Source organism: Hyaena hyaena, unplaced genomic scaffold (assembly GCF_003009895.1).
Source record: "Hyaena hyaena isolate Hyena2069 unplaced genomic scaffold, ASM300989v1 scaffold_562, whole genome shotgun sequence".
NCBI lineage: Eukaryota > Metazoa > Chordata > Mammalia > Carnivora > Hyaenidae > Hyaena > Hyaena hyaena.
This window is the reverse complement of record NW_024081198.1, coordinates 533132-550856: the sequence shown is the minus strand read 5'-3', so window position 1 is coordinate 550856 and position 17725 is coordinate 533132. Positions and strand designations below refer to the sequence as shown.

At 42.5% G+C, this 17725-nt stretch overlaps 1 protein-coding gene across 1 annotated transcript in view; it reads left to right on the top strand.

Moving 5' to 3' along the window:
• The first annotated feature begins 1219 nt into the window (after positions 1 to 1219).
• Positions 1220 to 17725, top strand: part of PDGFRL (platelet derived growth factor receptor like) — a 67062-nt gene continuing 50556 nt past the window's right edge. The window contains exon 1 of the mRNA XM_039256280.1: positions 1220 to 1343. Coding sequence (XP_039112211.1) covers positions 1289 to 1343 — 55 coding nt within the window. The 5' untranslated portion in view covers positions 1220 to 1288. The remainder of the gene's footprint in view (positions 1344 to 17725) is intronic.

Here is a 17725-nt window from a genome sequence, read left to right as displayed (position 1 = left end):
TTTTTACGTTTATTTTTGAGAGAGAGTGTGTGTGCAAGAGTGAGCATGCACTCACACAAGCGAGGGAGAAGCAGAGAGAGGGAGACACGGAATCCAAAGCAGGCTCCAGCCTCGGAGCTGTCAGCACAGAGTGAGACGCAGGGCTCGAACCCACAAACTGTGAGACCATGACCTGAGCTGAAGTCAGACGCTTACCCAACTGAGCCACCCAGGCGCCGCAATAGATTTTCCTTTTCATTTTAATCACCTCCTCAGCCTGCTTCATAATATGCATCCAGAGGATACATGGAGCACCATTTAACCTCTCTGGGTTTCCTAACCTGAAAGGGCTGGGGAAGAATTTGCTAGAACTGCAGAGCCTTCTGGGAGAATATAGATACTACATTTAAAAGAATCCCAGAGTGCTGATTTTTACTCCGAGGGAAAGATGTGTATGTGTGTGTTGGGGAGGCCAGGGGCGCTGATGCTGTTTCTTGGAACTCTTTCCTGGCAGTCTATCCAGAACACCTGAGTGTTGTGCAATGGGACTTGTGAACAAAAGCGTCCAGGCATTTCTCCAAAGCCTCTGCTGGGATATTAAGGAAGGAGCTGGCCTTCTGTGAGTCCCTTTGATGGAAGGCCAGCGTCCCCATTTGGGAGCCCCAGGGTTCTAACGTCTCAGCCGCAGGGGAGAAGCCCATGTCCAGCTGAAGGGTTGGGTGCAGAGCCCGTCTCTGCCCGGACACAGCGGAACAGCAGAAACAGCTGAGGGTGACGGTCTTGTTAGCACAAGTGGCAGACCTGGCAATAAACAGAAAGATCTAGAGTACTTTTGACAGAGCATTAAGGCTCCGCCTAAGCAGGTGGGGAGAGTGCTGGTGACAGTTGGACAATTACGGTTAAACGTGATCCCGTCAGTACCTGCGGGATCCCACTGGGCCTTGCGGAAGTTAGTAAACGAGGTAAACAGCCCAGCTGGAGAAATTGCAGGAACCACTTTGGTAATTGACATCTTGCCCTTAGCCCTTGCGCTCAGCGCACGAGAAAGCGCCTCTCTCCACTGCTCCGCCAGGGGGCAGGAGAGGTCACATTACACAGAATTAAGAGAGGGGGGAGAAAAAACCAAACTTTTCCCCCAAACTGGGTTCCACCTCAGGAAACTGAATCCTCCAGCTGTGGCGTCCCAGACGCCCGCCCCGACACGCCCCTCGCCCGCCGCCTCCCCCGGCGCCCCTGCGCTCGCCCCGTGCTGTCCGGGGCTCCTCCGACCGCGGTCCCGGCACCTCTGCCTGCGCCCCCTGCCCTGAAGATGAAGGTTTGGCTGCTGCTTGGTCTTCTGCTCGTGCACGAAGCGCTAGAGGATGGTGAGTGTCCCTGGGCGGGGACTACTTTAGCCCTGACCCCCAAGCCGTACCCTCCGGCAGCGCCGACACTCCTCCAGCCAGCTCTTTCCAGACCTGACCTCCCGAGGCGTGGCCTTGGCCGTGATGTGGTACACGTGCCCTGCCTTGCCTCCCTCTCCGCGCCTCCCCTGCGCCCCCCTGGGATAGTGGTCACCACCCCGACCCTGCGGATCCCCACCAAGACCGCCCAGCGCTCCCGGAAAGCGCCTGGAGGGCGAGCCGAGCATCCCCCGCCAGCGCCGGGTCCGGCTCCCAGTGTCAACGTGTCCTGGGAGGTGGCGCGGGAGCGCGGGGTGGCTCCCTCCTCCGCGCGCGCGCGCTCCCGGGTCTCCGCTTCCGAGGGCGCGCGCCACCTAAGCAAAGCGCTTGCTGGTTCTCTGGCAAACTTTGAACGTTTGCCAGAAGTCCTGCGTTTGCTTCTATACCCCTGCGGGCTTGAATCATGCAAGATCTGCCTGAGGCGTAGACCGGATATTCATGTGTGCCTATCCTGGACCCACCCTGTTGTTTAGACTCATCAACTTTTGTGTGTGTGTGTGTGTGTGTGTTGTTGTTGTTGTTGTTGTTGTTGTTCTTCTTCTTCTTCTTCTTCTTCTTCTTCTTCTTCTTCTTCTTCCTCTTCTTCTTCTTCTATCTGTGTGTATATATATGACTTTAGCATTTGTTTGCATGGCTCCGTTATGTATTCAAATAGTGTTGTTTGTACAGTACACTTAGCACCTGGGCCCTTCGTGGGATCCTGGAACCTCCCTTGGAATTCCTCAGCTACAAGCCCCGATTCTTGCTTAGTTTTGCTTGCTGTTATGCAATCGCACTGGAGCCATCTCAACCTGGCTCACGCCTTAACCACTACTCAGTCCTAACCAGTTCCTTTATTGCCTGTGAAACTAGGAGCATTTGCCCCCCTAAATTGTAGTTTGCAAAGCCCAAGATGGTTGTGGGGCCGGCAGTCGAGGAGGCGACCCTCCAACCTGGAGACTTACAGAATCAAGGGTCCGCAAGTGATTCTGCTCCAGGGGCAACAGGCTCTGTTTGCCCAGAGAGGAGCTGGCTGGGTTCACGCTCTAAAATGCGCTGTTAAAGATGCTCCTGGCAGGTCCTTCTGTGTGACTGCTGAAGTGACAGAGATGCGGAATCTGGTGTCATGTTTTGAAAAGGGCAGCAGAGGGCCACAAAAAAGAGCTTCAACAGCCCACTCGCCTGGTTGTATGGTTCACCCAAGATGCCTGCCTCTGGATTTCTGGAGCCCGCCTTCCGGATCATTCGGGCTGGCGTGTGCGCACACCAGGAGAATGACGGCAAACGGTGGCCTGAATCACTTAGCATCTGTTTAAGTCGCATGTCATTCATATAAACGTTTCTGAGACAGGGAGAGCTGAGCACAAACTGAATATTTTATAGGAAATAGTTGACACATTTTAGGTGTGATGATATAGTACTGTAGCTTTGTGTTTAAAAGCATATACTAGTTATCAATAAAATATTAAATATATAATTAGAAAAGCAAATCTGCTTCACTAAATGTATGTATCCTTTTTCCTAAACCTATGAAGAATGCTTTTTAGTGTCCCTGTTTTGAGTTATCATGGGGCCGGCCGGGCCAGGAACAGGCCAGTGAGAGAGGCACATACAGAAGCCCTCTGGTGCCAGTCTCGGATGGTGGGTTGGGGTCTGCTGCATCCCGGGCCTTCCCAAAGCACGCGCTGTGGACACACGGCCCATGATACAGCCTGTCCTACTGCCTTTTGTTTTTTCCATCACTTCTAGGAAAGACCTTCTCCTAGTAAAAGACTTGCCTGTAAGCACATATTGGTCCTATATATGCTGTAACCCAGTGAAGTCTGCCTTGCCTAATTCTAAAATGCTTTCTTTACATTTTTAGAAGGAATGTTACATCAGGGCACCTGGGTGGCTCAGTGCGTTAAGCCTCCAACTTTGGTTCAGGTCATGACCTCGCAGTTTGTGAGTTCGAGTCCTGCATCGGGGCTCTCTGCAGTCACGGTGAACCCCGCTTCGGATCCTATCTCCCTCTCTCTGCCCCTCCTCTGCTGGTGCTCTCTGTCTCTCAAAAACAAACATTAAAAAAAAATTCTCTAATTGTAACAACAAAAAAGAAGTAATGTTATTTCTTCTGATGAAGAATGGGAGCCAGAAGAGCACGTACAACTCCTGTGGCATGAAAGTGAGGCAGGAAGACAGTTAAGAAACAGCCCAAGATCTCACTTAGAGTCAGGCATGGCTCACAGCACATGATTTTCAGCATTTGTATAGAATATGTGCCACTGTGCTTCGTTCATATGGTGCTATTTGTATTTATTTTTAAGTTTACTTCAAGAGAGACAGAGCGAGTCGGGGAGGGACAGAGAGAAGGGAGAGAGAATCCCAAGCAGGCTCCACGCTGTCAGCTTGGAGCCTGATGCAAGGCTCGAACTCACAAACCACAAGATCATGATCTGAGCAGAAACCAAAAGTTGAATGCCTAACCAACTGAGCCACCCAAGCACCTGGTATGGTGCTGTTTTTACATACAGTATAAAATTGTAAGCACTTAACCAGCTTTTCATTATTTACATAAATATTTTTTATCTAAGGTCAAGAGCAAATCCCTAAAAATGGACTTGTCACTGTTCTGTTGAATTTACCCCAGACCTTTGGTCAATGCTAGTGTGATCTTTTGGGTCACAAACCCAAACTCGTGGGTTTGTTTCGTGTCCCGTGAAAAGGTTCTCTGTCTGTCTCTGACTTAGGCTCCCAATGTTGTGAGGTGAGGGCAGTGCAGCCTGATGTCTGAGGAGGTCAGGATGGAGACACTGCCCGTGACCTTCAACCAGGACTCTAGCGTTTCTGTGTCTTCATGTATTCCTGGGAAAAGGAGTGTAAATATTAGTTCACAAATCCGTCTAATGAAAAAAGAGTTGTGAACGTTCTCATCATTTAGGAGTTCACATAGTGCTTCTAAGCATGCAGGGTGTTGACTCACCTGTTTGATGTACAAAATAGTCTCTGACCCTTAGAACCAAAAAGAAGAGAAGTCTGATGGCAGTGGGGAAGCAGGGCAGTGTCCCAGCCCGAGCACGAGTCCTGAGGGTCGATGGGTTTCCCCGGACAAGGTTGTGCGGCCCTTCTTTTGTGGTGCCCATAATCTAAAAGTGGATAAACAAGAAAAGATAAAGTTTCAGAAAGTGATAAGCGGCACAAAGAATCAATAATCAAGACGTATGAGTCTCCTAGGGCAGCTGTGACCAAGTACCACAAGCCAGGTGGCGTGGCTTGGGGCGACAGAAGTTTTTCCTGCCCAGCTCTGTTCCTCGGAAATCTGCTGCCTCTGCTACTCTGGTCTCCCTGCTTCTTCCTGGCTTTTGCTGGTGGCTGTCTGTCCCTGGTGCCCTTGGCTTGGATCTGTGTCACCCAATTGCTGCCTCTGTGGTGGAGGAGGGGCAGAGAGAGAGGGAATCACAGGATCCGAAGCAGGCTGTAGGCTCTGAGCTGTCAGCACAGAGCACAACATGGGGCTCGAACTCACAGACCACGAGATCATGACCTGAGCCGAAGTTGGCTGCCCAGCCACCTGAGCCACCCAGGTGCCCCTGTGTGTGTGTGTGTTCTTACAAGGACACCAGCATATTGGATTGGAGCCCACCCTAATGATGTCATCTCAACTTGGTTACCACTGCCAAGATCCTATTTCCAAATAAGGTCACACTCAATGGTACCGGGGTGATGACTTCGGTGTGCGTTTTTGCAGGGCACATTTATTTTTATTTTTATTTTTTTTAAATATTTTTTATTTATTTCTAGGAGAGAGAGAGAGACAGCGTGAGCAGGGGAGGGTCAGAGAGAGAGAGAGTCACAGACTGAAACAGGCTCCAGGCTCCGAGCTGGCAGTCAGCACAGAGCCCGACGCGGGGCTTGAACCCACGAACCGCGAGATCATGACCTAAGCGAAAGTCGGACGCTTAACCGACTAAGCCACCCAGGCGCCCCTGCAGGGCACATTTAACATGCAACACGGGGTGAGGGGATGGAAGGGCCATGGAGGGGAGGGGAGTGAGAACATGGTTTGGACAGTAGACTCAGATGTCTTCTTGGAGAGAGGATGTACATGCTGCAGGCGTCTGAAAGAAGAGCCGTAAGAGCCAAGGGCACGGGGGTGCAGCGGCTTTGAGGTGTCCCAGGGGTCAGTGCGGCTGAAGGACCGTTACGGGGGAGACAGGAAGTGTCAAAAGCTAACAGGCACAGGAAGGCTTAGGGCTTTATTCTAAATGAGGTGGAGGTCATTGGAGGGTCTTGAGCAGAAGAGTGCCCATGATCCAGCTGACATTTCCAAAGGTAGGATGTGGTCACAAAGGTGTGGTCACAGTGGATCTCGGTGCTTCTCCCTACAGACTGGGCCTGGGTTCTATTAAGCCAAGAGGATTTGCTGCTGGATTCGCTGTGGCCTAGCAGAAAAAGGAAAGGAACATGTGCGACTCAGAGGTTTTTGTCCTGAGCAACTGGGTGAATAGAGTTGTCATATAGGGTAAAAGAACACCAGGAAAGAAGCCAGACTGGAGAGGCGTCCAGAGGTCAGTTTGGACACATTCAACTTGAGATGCCTACCAGCTTTCCAAGTGGTGGTGCTGAGTCAGTGGCAGAATACGCAGATCTGGACTTGAGAAGCAAAGTCAGGACGGGACGTGGCAGCTCTCAGCATATAAATTCTCTGGGCCCCGGGAGGCTGTGTGAGGCCACTTAGAGATTGAATGTCATAAACGATTGAGGTGAATTGCAAGGATTAAGCCCTTGGGACTCAGGTTAGGCAGGAAAGGAAGATGAGGAAGGGCTGCCAAACAGCCTGAAAAGTTGTCAGTGCCTTACAAAAAACAAAGAAAGAAAAACTATTCAGCGCCATGTTTTAGGAGCCGGGCAAACTGAGTGCTTCGAGAAGAGTGTGATCATTTCACAATACACACCAATACTGAGTCCTTAAGTTGTGCATGTGAAAGTAATAGATCAATTATACTTCAAAAAAAATTAAAAGAGAGCCATCAACCGTGTTTTAATGGATAATTTAAATAATGTTTCAAAGTAAGGTCTTTTTATTATTATTGAAGTATAATTAACAAACCGTATTACATTAATTTCATGTGTGAGTCAACATTTGCATCCATTATGAAATGCCCCCCACTGTAACTGTAGTTACCATCTGTCACCATACAAAGTCATTACATATTATTGACTATATTTTCTGTGCTGTACTCTACATCCCTGTGACGTTACTGGAAGTTTGGGCTTCATATTCTCCTTCACCTATTTTACCCGTTTTTCCCACTCTGTAACCTCTAGACTGTTTTCCTGTATCTGAGCCCGCTTCTGTTTTGTTTTGTTTATTTGTTTTCTAGATTCCATATATAAGTGAAGTCATGCAGTATTTGTCTAACTGACTTATTTCACTTAGCATAATATCCTCTAGGTCCATCCACATTGTCACAAGTGGCATAATTTCTTTTTTGTGTGTGGCTGAGTACTATTCCACTGTTGTATATGACACATCTTCTTTACCCATTCATCTACCAAAGGATATTTAGGTTGTTTTCGTATCTTGGCTACTATAAATAATGCTGCAATGAATGTAGAAGTGTATATATATTTTATAATTAATGTTTTAATATTCTTCAGATAAATACCCAGAAGTGGAGTTGCTGTATCATATGATATTTCTATTTTTATTAAAAAAAAATTTTTTTTAATGTATTTTGAGAGAGAGAGCAAGAGCATGAGCAAGAGAGGGGCAGAGAGAGAAAGAGAATTGCAAACAGACTCCATGCTGTCTGCATAGAGCCTTGAACTCATGAACCGTGAGATCATGACCTGAGCTGAGACCAAGAGCCAACCACTTAACTGACTAAACCACCCAGGAACCCTCCATTTTTAATATTTTGAGGAAACTTCATACTATTTTCAATAGTTGCTGCACCAATTTACATTCCCATCAGTAATCCACAAGGGTTCCTTTTTCGCCCATCTTTGCCAACGCCTTTTGTTTCTTGTGTTGTTGATTTTAGCCATTCTGACAGGTGTGAGGTATTATCTCATTGTGGTTTGACTGACATTAACCTGATGGTTAGTGATGTTGAACATCTTCTCATGTGTCTATTGGTAATCTGTATGTCATCTTTGGAAAAATGTCTTTTCAGATCCTCTGCCTATTTTTTAATCAGACTGGTTTTTTTGGTGTTGAGTTGTATGACTTCTTATATATTTTGGATATTAATCCCTTATCAGATACATTATTTGCAAATATCTTCTCTTATTCAGCAGGTTGCCTTTTCCTTTGGTTAATGGTTTCCTTTGCTGTGCAAACCTTTTTGGTTTTATGTACTCAGTTGTTTATTTTTTCTTTTGTTGCCTTTGCCTATAGAGACAGATCCAAAAAAATATTACTAAGACCAATGTTTAAGAATTTACTGCTTATGTTTTCTTTTAGGAATTTTATGGTTTCAAGTCTTACATTTAAGCCTTTCATCCATTTTGGTTTTAAATAATGATTTATATATCGATTTTGATTTTTGTATATGGTGTAAGAAAGTGGTCCAGTTTTATTTTTTTGCATGTAGCTCTCTAGTTTTCCCAGCAGCATTTATTAAAGAGATAGTCTTTTCCCCATTGTGTATGCTTAGCTCCTTTGTCATAGATTAATTGACCATGTAAGTGTGGGTTTATTGCTGGATTCTTTATTCTGTTCCACCGATCTGTGTGTCTGTTTTTGTACCACACTATTTTAATTACTGTAGATTTGTAGTACATTTTGAAATCTGGGAGCATGATACCTGATGCATTGTTTTTCTTTCTCAGGATTGCTTTGGCTATCTAGGATCTTTTGTGGTTCCCATAGAAATTTTAAGATTATTTGTTCTAGTTTGAAAAATGCCATTTATATTTTGATAGTGATAGATTGAATCTGTAAATTGCTTTGGATAGTATGTACATTTTAATAATAATAATTCTTGTAGTCCATGAACATAGTATATCTTTCCATATATTGGTGTCATTTTCATTCATCAGTGTCTTACAGTTTTCAGAGTAAGTCATTCACCTTCTTATTAAATTTATTCCTAGGCATTTTATTCTTGTTGAAGAAATGATAAATGCAGTTGTTTTCTTATTACTTTCAGTTATTATTAGTGTTAGAGAAACACAACAGATTTCTATATATAATGTTGTATCCTGCAACATTACTCAATTCATTTATCAATTCTAGTAGTTTTTTGTGGAGTATTTATGATTTTCTATATATAATATCATGTCATCTGCAAATAAAGAAGATTTTACTTTTTCCTTATCAGTTTGGATGACTTTTATTCATTTTTCATATCTGATTGCTGTGCATAGGAATCCCTGTAGCATTCTGATTAAAAATGGTGAGACTAGCACCTTAGTTGTGTTCCTGCTCTTAGAAGAAAAGCTTGCAGCTTTTCACCACTGAGTATGATATTAGGTGTGGGTTTTTCATGTATGGCCTTTATTATGTTGAAGCCTTTATTATGTTTCTTCTATACCTATTTTATTGAAAGCTTTTATCATGAACAGATGTTGAATTTTGTCATGTTTTTCTGCATCTATTGAGATGATCATATAGTTTTTTATCCTTCATTTTGTTAATATGGTTTACCATGTTGATTGATTTGCATTTATTGACACTTCCTTGATCTTATGGAATAAGTCCTCCTAGATCATTGTTTGCAATCCTTTTAATGTTTTGTTGAATGTGGTTTGCTAATATTTTTGTTGAGGATTTTTGCATCCATGTTAATGAGGGATATTAGCCTGTAATTTTCTTTTTTCATATGTCTTTGTCTGCTTTTGGTATCAGGGTAATAGTTGCCTCATAGAATGAATTTAGAAGCATTCCTTCTTCAATATTTTGGAATAGTTTGTGAAAGTTAGCTATTAATTCTTCTTTAAATGTTTGGTAGAATTTACCAATGAAGCCATCTGGTCCTGGACTTTGTTTGTTGGGATTTTTTTGATTACTGGTACAATTTAATTACTAGTAGTTTGTTCAGATTTTCTCTTTCTTCCTGATTAAATTTTAGAAGATTGTATGTTTCTAGAAATTTATCCATTTTTTCTAGGTAGTACAATTTGTCATTTCTCACAGTAGTCTCTTATGATTGTTTTTATATCTTTGTTGTGAGTTGTAGCTTCTCTTTCATTTTGATTTTCTTTATTTTGACCCCTTTTTTTCATGTGTCTAGCTAAAGGTTTATCAATTTTCTTTACCTTTTCAAAGAATCAGCTTTTAGCTTCAGTGATCTTTTGTATCTTTTTTTTTTTTAGTCTCTATTTCATTTCTTTCTACTCTGATCTTTATTACTTCCTTCCTTCTACTAACTTTGGGCTTCCCCACCCCCCACCCCCAACTCCTTTAAGTATAAGATTAGATTTTAAACTTCTCTTGTTTCTTCCGTTAGATCTTTATCTCTATTAACTTCATCTTAGAACTGCATTTGCTACATCCCATAGACTTTGGAACATTGCTTTTTGATTTTCATTTGTCTCCAGGTATTTTTTATTTCTTTGATTTCTTTATCAACCCATTGGTTGTTTAGTGGCATTTAGTTTAGCCTCCATATGCTTGTGTTTTTTCTAGCTTTTTTTCCCATCATAATTGATTTCTAGTTTCTTGCTGTTGTGGTCAGAGAAGATGTTTGATATGATGTAAATCTTCTTAAATTTACTGAGACTTGTTTTGTGATTTAACATGTGATCTGTCCTGGTGAATGTTCCATGTGCACTCATAAAGAATGTGTCTTCTGTTGTCTTTGGACGGGATGTTTTGTATATATTTGTTAAGTCTATCTGTCTTTTTTTTTTTTTTTTTTAAGCATTTTATTTATTTCTGAGAGGGAGAGAGAGAGAGACAGCATGAGCAGGGGAGGGTCAGAGAGAGAGGGAGACACAGAATCTGAAGCAGCTCCAGGCTCTGAGCTGTCAGAACAGAACCCGACACGAGGCTTGAACCCATGAACCATGAGATCACGACCTGAGCCGAAGTTGGACGTTCAACCAACTGAGCCACCCAGGTGCCCCTAAGTCTATCTATCTAATGTATTGCTCAAAGTCACAGTTTCCTTTTGATATTCAGTGTGGGTAATCTATCCATTGATAGTAAGTGGGTGTGTTAGTCCCCTACTCTTATTGTATTACTGCACAATTCTCACTCTAGGTTTGTTAAAATTTGCTTTTGTATTTAATGCTTCTTTCATGTTGGGTGCATGGATCTTTACAATTTATATATCCTCCCACTGGATTGATGTATTTATCATTATAGAATACCCTTCTTGGTCTCCTTTTACAATTTTTGTTTTAAAATCTCTTTTGTCTGATATGTTTTGCTACCTCGGCTTTTCTTTCCTTTTCTTTTCATTTCTTTGCTTTCCTTTCCTTCTTTCTTTTTTAAATTTTCCATTTGCATGGATAATCCTTTTCCATCCCTTACTTTCAGTCTGTGTGTTTGTCTCTTTAGCTTTGAACTGAATCTCTTATAGTCAGCATAGAGATGGGTCATATTTATTTTTTGTATATTCACTTACCCTATGTGTTTTGATTGGAGCATTTATCAATATTAAAGTAGTTATTGACCAATACGTACTTACTGCCATTTTGTTCATTGTTTTCTGGTCATTTTCTTAAAAAATATTTTTATTTATTTGTAGGAGAGAGAGAGAGAGACAGCGTGAGCACGGGAGGGTCAGAGAGAGAGGGAGTCACAGACTGAAATAGGCTCCAGGCTCCGAGCTGGCAGTCAGCACAGAGCCCGACGCGGGGCTCAAACCCACGAACCGCGAGATCATGACCTAAGCGAAAGTCGGACGCTCAACCGACTAAGCCACCCAGGCGCCCCATTTCTGGTCATTTTTATAGTTCTCTCTGTTCCTGGGGTGCCTGGGTGGCTCATTCGGTTAAGTGTCTGACTCATGGTTTCGGCTCGGGTCATGATTTCCCGGTTCCTGAGTTTGAGCCGTGTGCTGGGCTCTGTGCTGAGAGTGCAGAGCCTCCTTGGGATTCTCACTCTCCCTTTCTCTGACCCTCCCCCACTTGCTTTCTCTCTCTTTCTCTCTCTCTCTCTCTAAGATAAGTAAATAAACATTATAGTTCTGTCTCTTCCTTTCTTCTTCTTTTCTCTTGTGATAACTGTTTTTTAGTGCTATGTTTAGAACTCTCTCTTTTTCTTCTAAGTATAATTATTACAGGTTTTCAGTTTCTGGTTACCTATGTATATAGCAATCTCTTTTAAGTTAATAATTGCTTACGTTTGAACACATTCTAAAAACACTGTGCTACATTTTTATCTTCTCCATGTTTTATGTATGTGATGTCATATTACATTATTTTTTGCGTGCATCCATTAAATAATTATTGTAAATATTGTTGGCTTTACTACTTTCATCTTTTTTTGAGAGAGAGAGAGACAGTGGGCGGGGGAGGAGAGAGAGGGAAGGTGAGAATCTTAAGCAGGCCTCACACTCAAGGTCGAGCCCAATATGGAGCTTAGTCTCACAACTGTGACCTCATCACCTGAACCAAAATCAAGAGTTCTTAACCAAATGAGCTCCCTAGGCCATCCGACTACTTTTGTCTTTTAACCTTTTCACTAGCTTCATAAGTGGTTGATCCATTCTCTTTACTATATATTTCCTTTACCAGTGAGATACTTTTCTTTCACAATTTTCTTCCAGTTATGGGCTTTTCATCTTAAAGACATCCTTTTAACATTTTCTTTAAGGGCAGTTTAGTGGTGATGAACTGTTTTAACTCATGTTTGTCTTAGAAACTCTTTATTGCTTTTTCAACTTTGAGTGATAATCTTGCAGGGTATAGTATAGTTGTTGTTGTTGTTTTTCATCCAGGACTTGGAATATATTGTACTGCCCCCTTGTAGCCTGTGAAGTTTCTGTTCAAAACCCAGTAGATAGTCTTTTGGTGTTCCCTTTTACATACACAACTGGTTGCTTTTCTCTTGCTGCTTTTAAGATTCTCTCTTTATCTTTAATTTTTGACATTAGTTTTAATGTGTCTTTGTGTAGACATCTTTGGGATCATCTTGGTTAGGGCTCTCTATGCTTCTTGGACTTGGATGTCTGTTTCCTTCTCCATGTTAGGAATGTTTTCAGTCATTATTTTTCAAATAAATGTCCTGTGCTTTTCTCTCTTTGCCTTCTGGCACCTCTATAATGAAAATGCTAGTACACTTAATGTTGTCCTAGAGGTTCATTAAGCTACTCTCATTTTTAAAAAATCCTTTGTGTGCTTGTGTGATTTCCATTACCCTGTCTTCCAGGTTGCTGATCCTTTTTTCTGCATTTTTTAAATCTGCTATTGATCCCCTTTAGTGTATTTTTTACTTAGTTATTGTATTCTTCATCTCTGATTGGTTCTTTTTAATATTTTCTTTCTCTTTGTTGAAGAGCCCGCTGTATTCATCCATTCTTTCCCCCAAGCCCAGCAAGCATCTTTAAGACCATGACTTTGACCCCTTTATCAGATAGATTGTTTATATCTCCATTTTGTTTAGTTCTATCTAAGGGTTTGCCTTGTTCTTTTGTTTGGAACATATTCCTCTGTCTCCTCATGCTCTGACTTTCTGTGTTTATTTCTATGTTTTAGGTAGATTAGCTACATCTCCCAGTCTTAAAGAACTGGTGTCATGTAAATGGTGTCCTGTAGGGCCCAGAGGTCCTAAGGCAATCCTTCTTGGTCACTAGAACCATACATTCCAGGATCACCCCATGTGGGCTGCATGTGCCTTCCTGCTGTGGCTGGACCACAACTGCTGTGGCATACTTCTAGTTGGGGCTGGTCATGTGGGAGCCACTTTGCCAGAGGCCACTTACCTGGTACAGCTGGGCAGGAGCTGACAAAGTAAGATCTTTGTCTTGGAATAGAAGTATTTCTTTTTAGAAATTGCTTTTTTAAGAAAATGCTACTTTAAGAAAAGGTAGGAGTGTATTTTGGAGTGGGGCTCTCAAAAAGAGAAGGGGAAGAGTAGGGAGAAAAAAGGCTCTCAGCTTTATATTTTCATCTACCAAGTGTCCTTTCTTTCCCACCTTCTCAACTTTGTTCTTGAGGAAGTATATGCATTCTTGGAGGTGTTTCATGAAGAATCAAAACATTAGAGAAGGACGTATTCAACGGTTTATATAACTCGCTGGGTTACCCTTGAGCTACTCAGCAAAGTTCTAGTGTGCTTATTTTCATGGTACCTTCAGTGAGACCTTTCCCCTTACCTGTCCATGAGGAGAAAAAGGCAAACATCTACAGATTTTTGTGTTAATGACTGTGTTCATATCAAGTCCTCACCTGAGCAGCCATCAGTGATTCTGTTTTTTCTTTTCTTTCCAAACTGCTCCAATGTAATTCTATTCTATAGAATTAGAGAGGTTAATAGTCAGGTCACCTTTATTAAACATTTGATTGCAAGCCTCAGTTAGTAATGAAGAATTACAGTCCTTTGTCCTGCTTACTTCTTGCTTTGCAACATTTACTCATTTATTTTGGAGACAGGCTTTTGACCAGTGTCTCCTCGCTTAGGGATTCTAATGTATGCCTTGAAAAAGCATAACCAGCCTTTCTGGGAAGCTTCTTCTCTTCTCCCTGGCATCACATCATGTTTGATTTGGAACTTCTTGCCAAAGCCTGGGGCGTATCACACAAAGTAACCACTTGTACAATGGTGCTATGCATGAGATTTGTAGGGGGAAAAAAGTAAGAAAAGAAGCTGTTATGATATGCTAATCTTTAAATGAATCAAAAGACAGTAGGATGAACTGAGAAGAGTCTAGACCTGGTATCCAAGATACCTCTTTTTTCACTAGCTTCTTAGTGACTTGAGGTGAGGTGTGTGGCATACTGTGATCTCTGGTTTTTTTTCACCTGTAAATTAGGAAGAAGAATACTTGCTTTGCTTCCATCACGAGTTTATCATGGAGATCACCACGAGATGTTATCACAAGACAGTTACAACACAACAAGTAGCTAGCACTTACTTACTATGCGTCAGACACTATTCTCAGCATTTTAAATGTATTAACTCATCCCCACAACAATCAAGGAGATAGTCATTAATACCATATAATTTTCAATTTATAGATAAGCAAACAGAGACAGAGAGAGGATAGGTAACTTCCCAATGTCACACTGCTAGCAAGTGGCAGCTTGGAACTGAAGTCAATAATGATATTTAATGGTTTGTGAATTCTACCACCTATTTCTCTATAAAATACACTACTATGCAATAGTCTCAAAAATGAAATGGTATTCCCTTGTCTTTGGAGACGTGTTGAGCGAGAAATTGCTGTGGCTTGGGTCAAAGAGATTTTTGCCTGCTTTCTTCTCTTGGGTTTTGATGGTTTCCTGTCTCACATTTAGGTCTTTCATTCATTTTGAGTTTGCTTTTGTGTATGGTGTAAGAAAGTGTTCCAGTTTCATTCTTCTGCATGTTGCTGTCCAGTTCTCCCAGCACCAAGTGTTAAAGAAGTTGTCTTTTTTCCATTGGATACTCTTGCCTGATTTGTCAAAGATTAGTTGGCCTTACATTTGTGGGTCCAATTATGGCTTCTCTATTCTATTCCATTGGTCTATGTGTCGGTTTTTGTGCCAGTACCAGCAATAGCACTGCTAGGAATTTACGCAAAGGATACAGGAGTGCTGATGCATAGAGGCACACGTACCCCAATGTTTATACAGCACTTTCAACAATAACCAAATTATGGAAAGAGTCTAAATGTCCATCAACTGGGGTGCCTGGGTGGCTTAGTTGGTTAAGCGTCCGACTTTCGCTTAGGTCATGATCTCACGGTTCATGGGTTCAAGCCCCGCGTCGGGCTCTGTGCTGACAGCCAGCTCAGAGCCTGGAGCCTGTTTCAGTCTGTGACTCCCTCTCTCTCTGACCCTCCCCTGCTCACGCTGTCTCTCTCTCTGTCTCCTAGAAATAAATAAACATTTAAAATAAAATAAAATAAAATGTCCATCAACTGATGAATGGATCAAGAAGATGTGGTTCATATATACAATGGAATACTACTTGGCAATGAGAAAGAATGAAATCATGACATTTGCAGCAATGTGGTTGGAACTGGAGGGTATTATGCTAAGAAATAAGTCAGTCAGAGAAAGACGGATATCATATGTTTTTTTTCATATGTGGAACTTGTGAAACTTAACAGAAGACCATGTAGGAAGGGAAGGGGGAAAAAGTTACAAATAGAAAGGGAGGGAGGTAAACCATAAGAGACTCTTAAATACAGAGAACAAACTGAGGGTTGATGGGGGAGGGAGAGGGGAAAATGGTGATGGGCATTGAGGAGGGCACTTGTTGGGATAATCACTGGTTATTGTATGTAAGCGATGAATCATGGGAATATACCCCCAAAATCAAGAGCACACTGTATACATTGTATGTTAGGCAACTTGACAATAAAGTATATTAAAAAAATAAAACTATTTTTTGTAAAAATAGAGGTAAATATAAAAAAATGAAATGGTAATGAGGTTTCACTTATCTATAATATAACTTTTTAAGAACTTTTTTAGACATAGGCAGAAAAGTCATATTCTTTAAGAAATTAGAATTTGGGAATGATTCAATCCCAGATCTGTCTGGGTGTCTGTATGGCTCTAAGTGGCTCCTATAACTTAGTGACATTGCTATCAAACTATGGACCAGTTCCATGTTCAGGCAGTTGGACCAACTATGGTTATATCAGTTGGTGGGTCTATTTTCTGAACAAGTCAAAGTACTTTTCAGGGATAATACCACATATTTGGATGCCTACTATCCTTAAGTAGGTAATCTAATGTTCCTGAGTAGCACAGTCCCACAGGATCTGAGAGCTTAGAAGTCAAGTAAGTTACCACTGGTTATTCTAAATTCCATAAAATTTGCAGACAGTTGTGGTCATTCCCGATAGCTTGAATTCCTGTTACATGACAAAGAAAACACATCATATAAGACTTCAACCCAGAAGTCCCTGAGTCCCATAGACACAGTGTGACCAAAACACATGCAAGGCATAGATAATGGACATCATAAGGGTAAACTTTAATAATTTTCTACCTTAAGTAAAGTGCTGTGACTTTTACTCTATCCCCAAACTGAGGCTGATGTTCACAACTGGTTTTGCTGGATTAGCATACTTATGTTGGTCTGACGTGTTCTCGATGGTTATACTGCCTCTCCTTTTGGAAGGGTGGGGACATGTGTGCATGTATGCCACTGGCCATCCCCCTCTGCCATTAGAACTTTAGGGGCAAATAAACCAAACACGCAGGACCAGGGGAAGTTTTGGCAAACAGCAGACTCAACAGCAGGTGATGGGGCCTCATCTTGGAGACAGGTGCTCAAGACCATGACTCTGCTCCCTGGAAGGTCCGAGAGAGCTCAGCAGGGCCCCTGACGTATAGCAGCCAGGGTAGAGGAAGGATGGGAGATGACAAGACTCAGGCCTCGGGAAAGAAAGAAGGGTCTCAGCTGGACCTGACACCATGGAAAAGAGCAGGTCCACAGCAGGTAACGCATACAAGCCCGAAGAAGGCAGCACTTGATGTTGACTGGTACTGGGTTCAGAGCTGGATTGGTTCCAGAGTCTGGGCTCAGCTGAACTAAAAGTGGAGTCTGAATGGCTCCTGTTTCAAAGGGCAAAGGGCAACATGCAAAGGAGGCCAAGTTTACCATTACACAGTCGGTCCAAATCAGTTGAATGTTTAGTACGTAAGAGTGTGGCTCCATGAATGCTCACACGCTGCACACAAGCGTGTAACCAGCCCAGATCAAGAGAGAATGTTCCTGGAAATCCCCCTTCATGTCCCCTCCTGGTCAACCCCACCCCTCCAGGGTAAATTACTGCCTGGCTTCTGACCTCAGAGATTCAAACCTGAAGTTTCTAAAAATGGAACCTCTGATATTTATAAATCAGAACATCTGCATTTTTACCATCCTTTGGAGGCATCAGACCCAGCAACTGTGGGCATGTGCTCCCTGAGGGACAGGGGTCTGCTGAAGTAGAGGCAGGCGCCCTGAGGTGCACGGCCTCACCAGGACTCACCCTGTTTTGTCACCTGCCTGGCCTCTGCGACAAGAGCTTACGACACCCTTGCCATCTCTTGATCCCACATTCAATGTCTTTGTACTTTTGACCACCCCAAGTTTTAAGTACACCAGGATAATATTAGATAAATAAATGCATCTATCAAAAAAAGAAAGGTTTTCTCCCGATCAATCACTTTGCTCATTTTATACAAATGCTCTGCAGTTCCCTCACCCGGCCAAGATTTGTGGAGTTATTTATTCAAAATACATACAG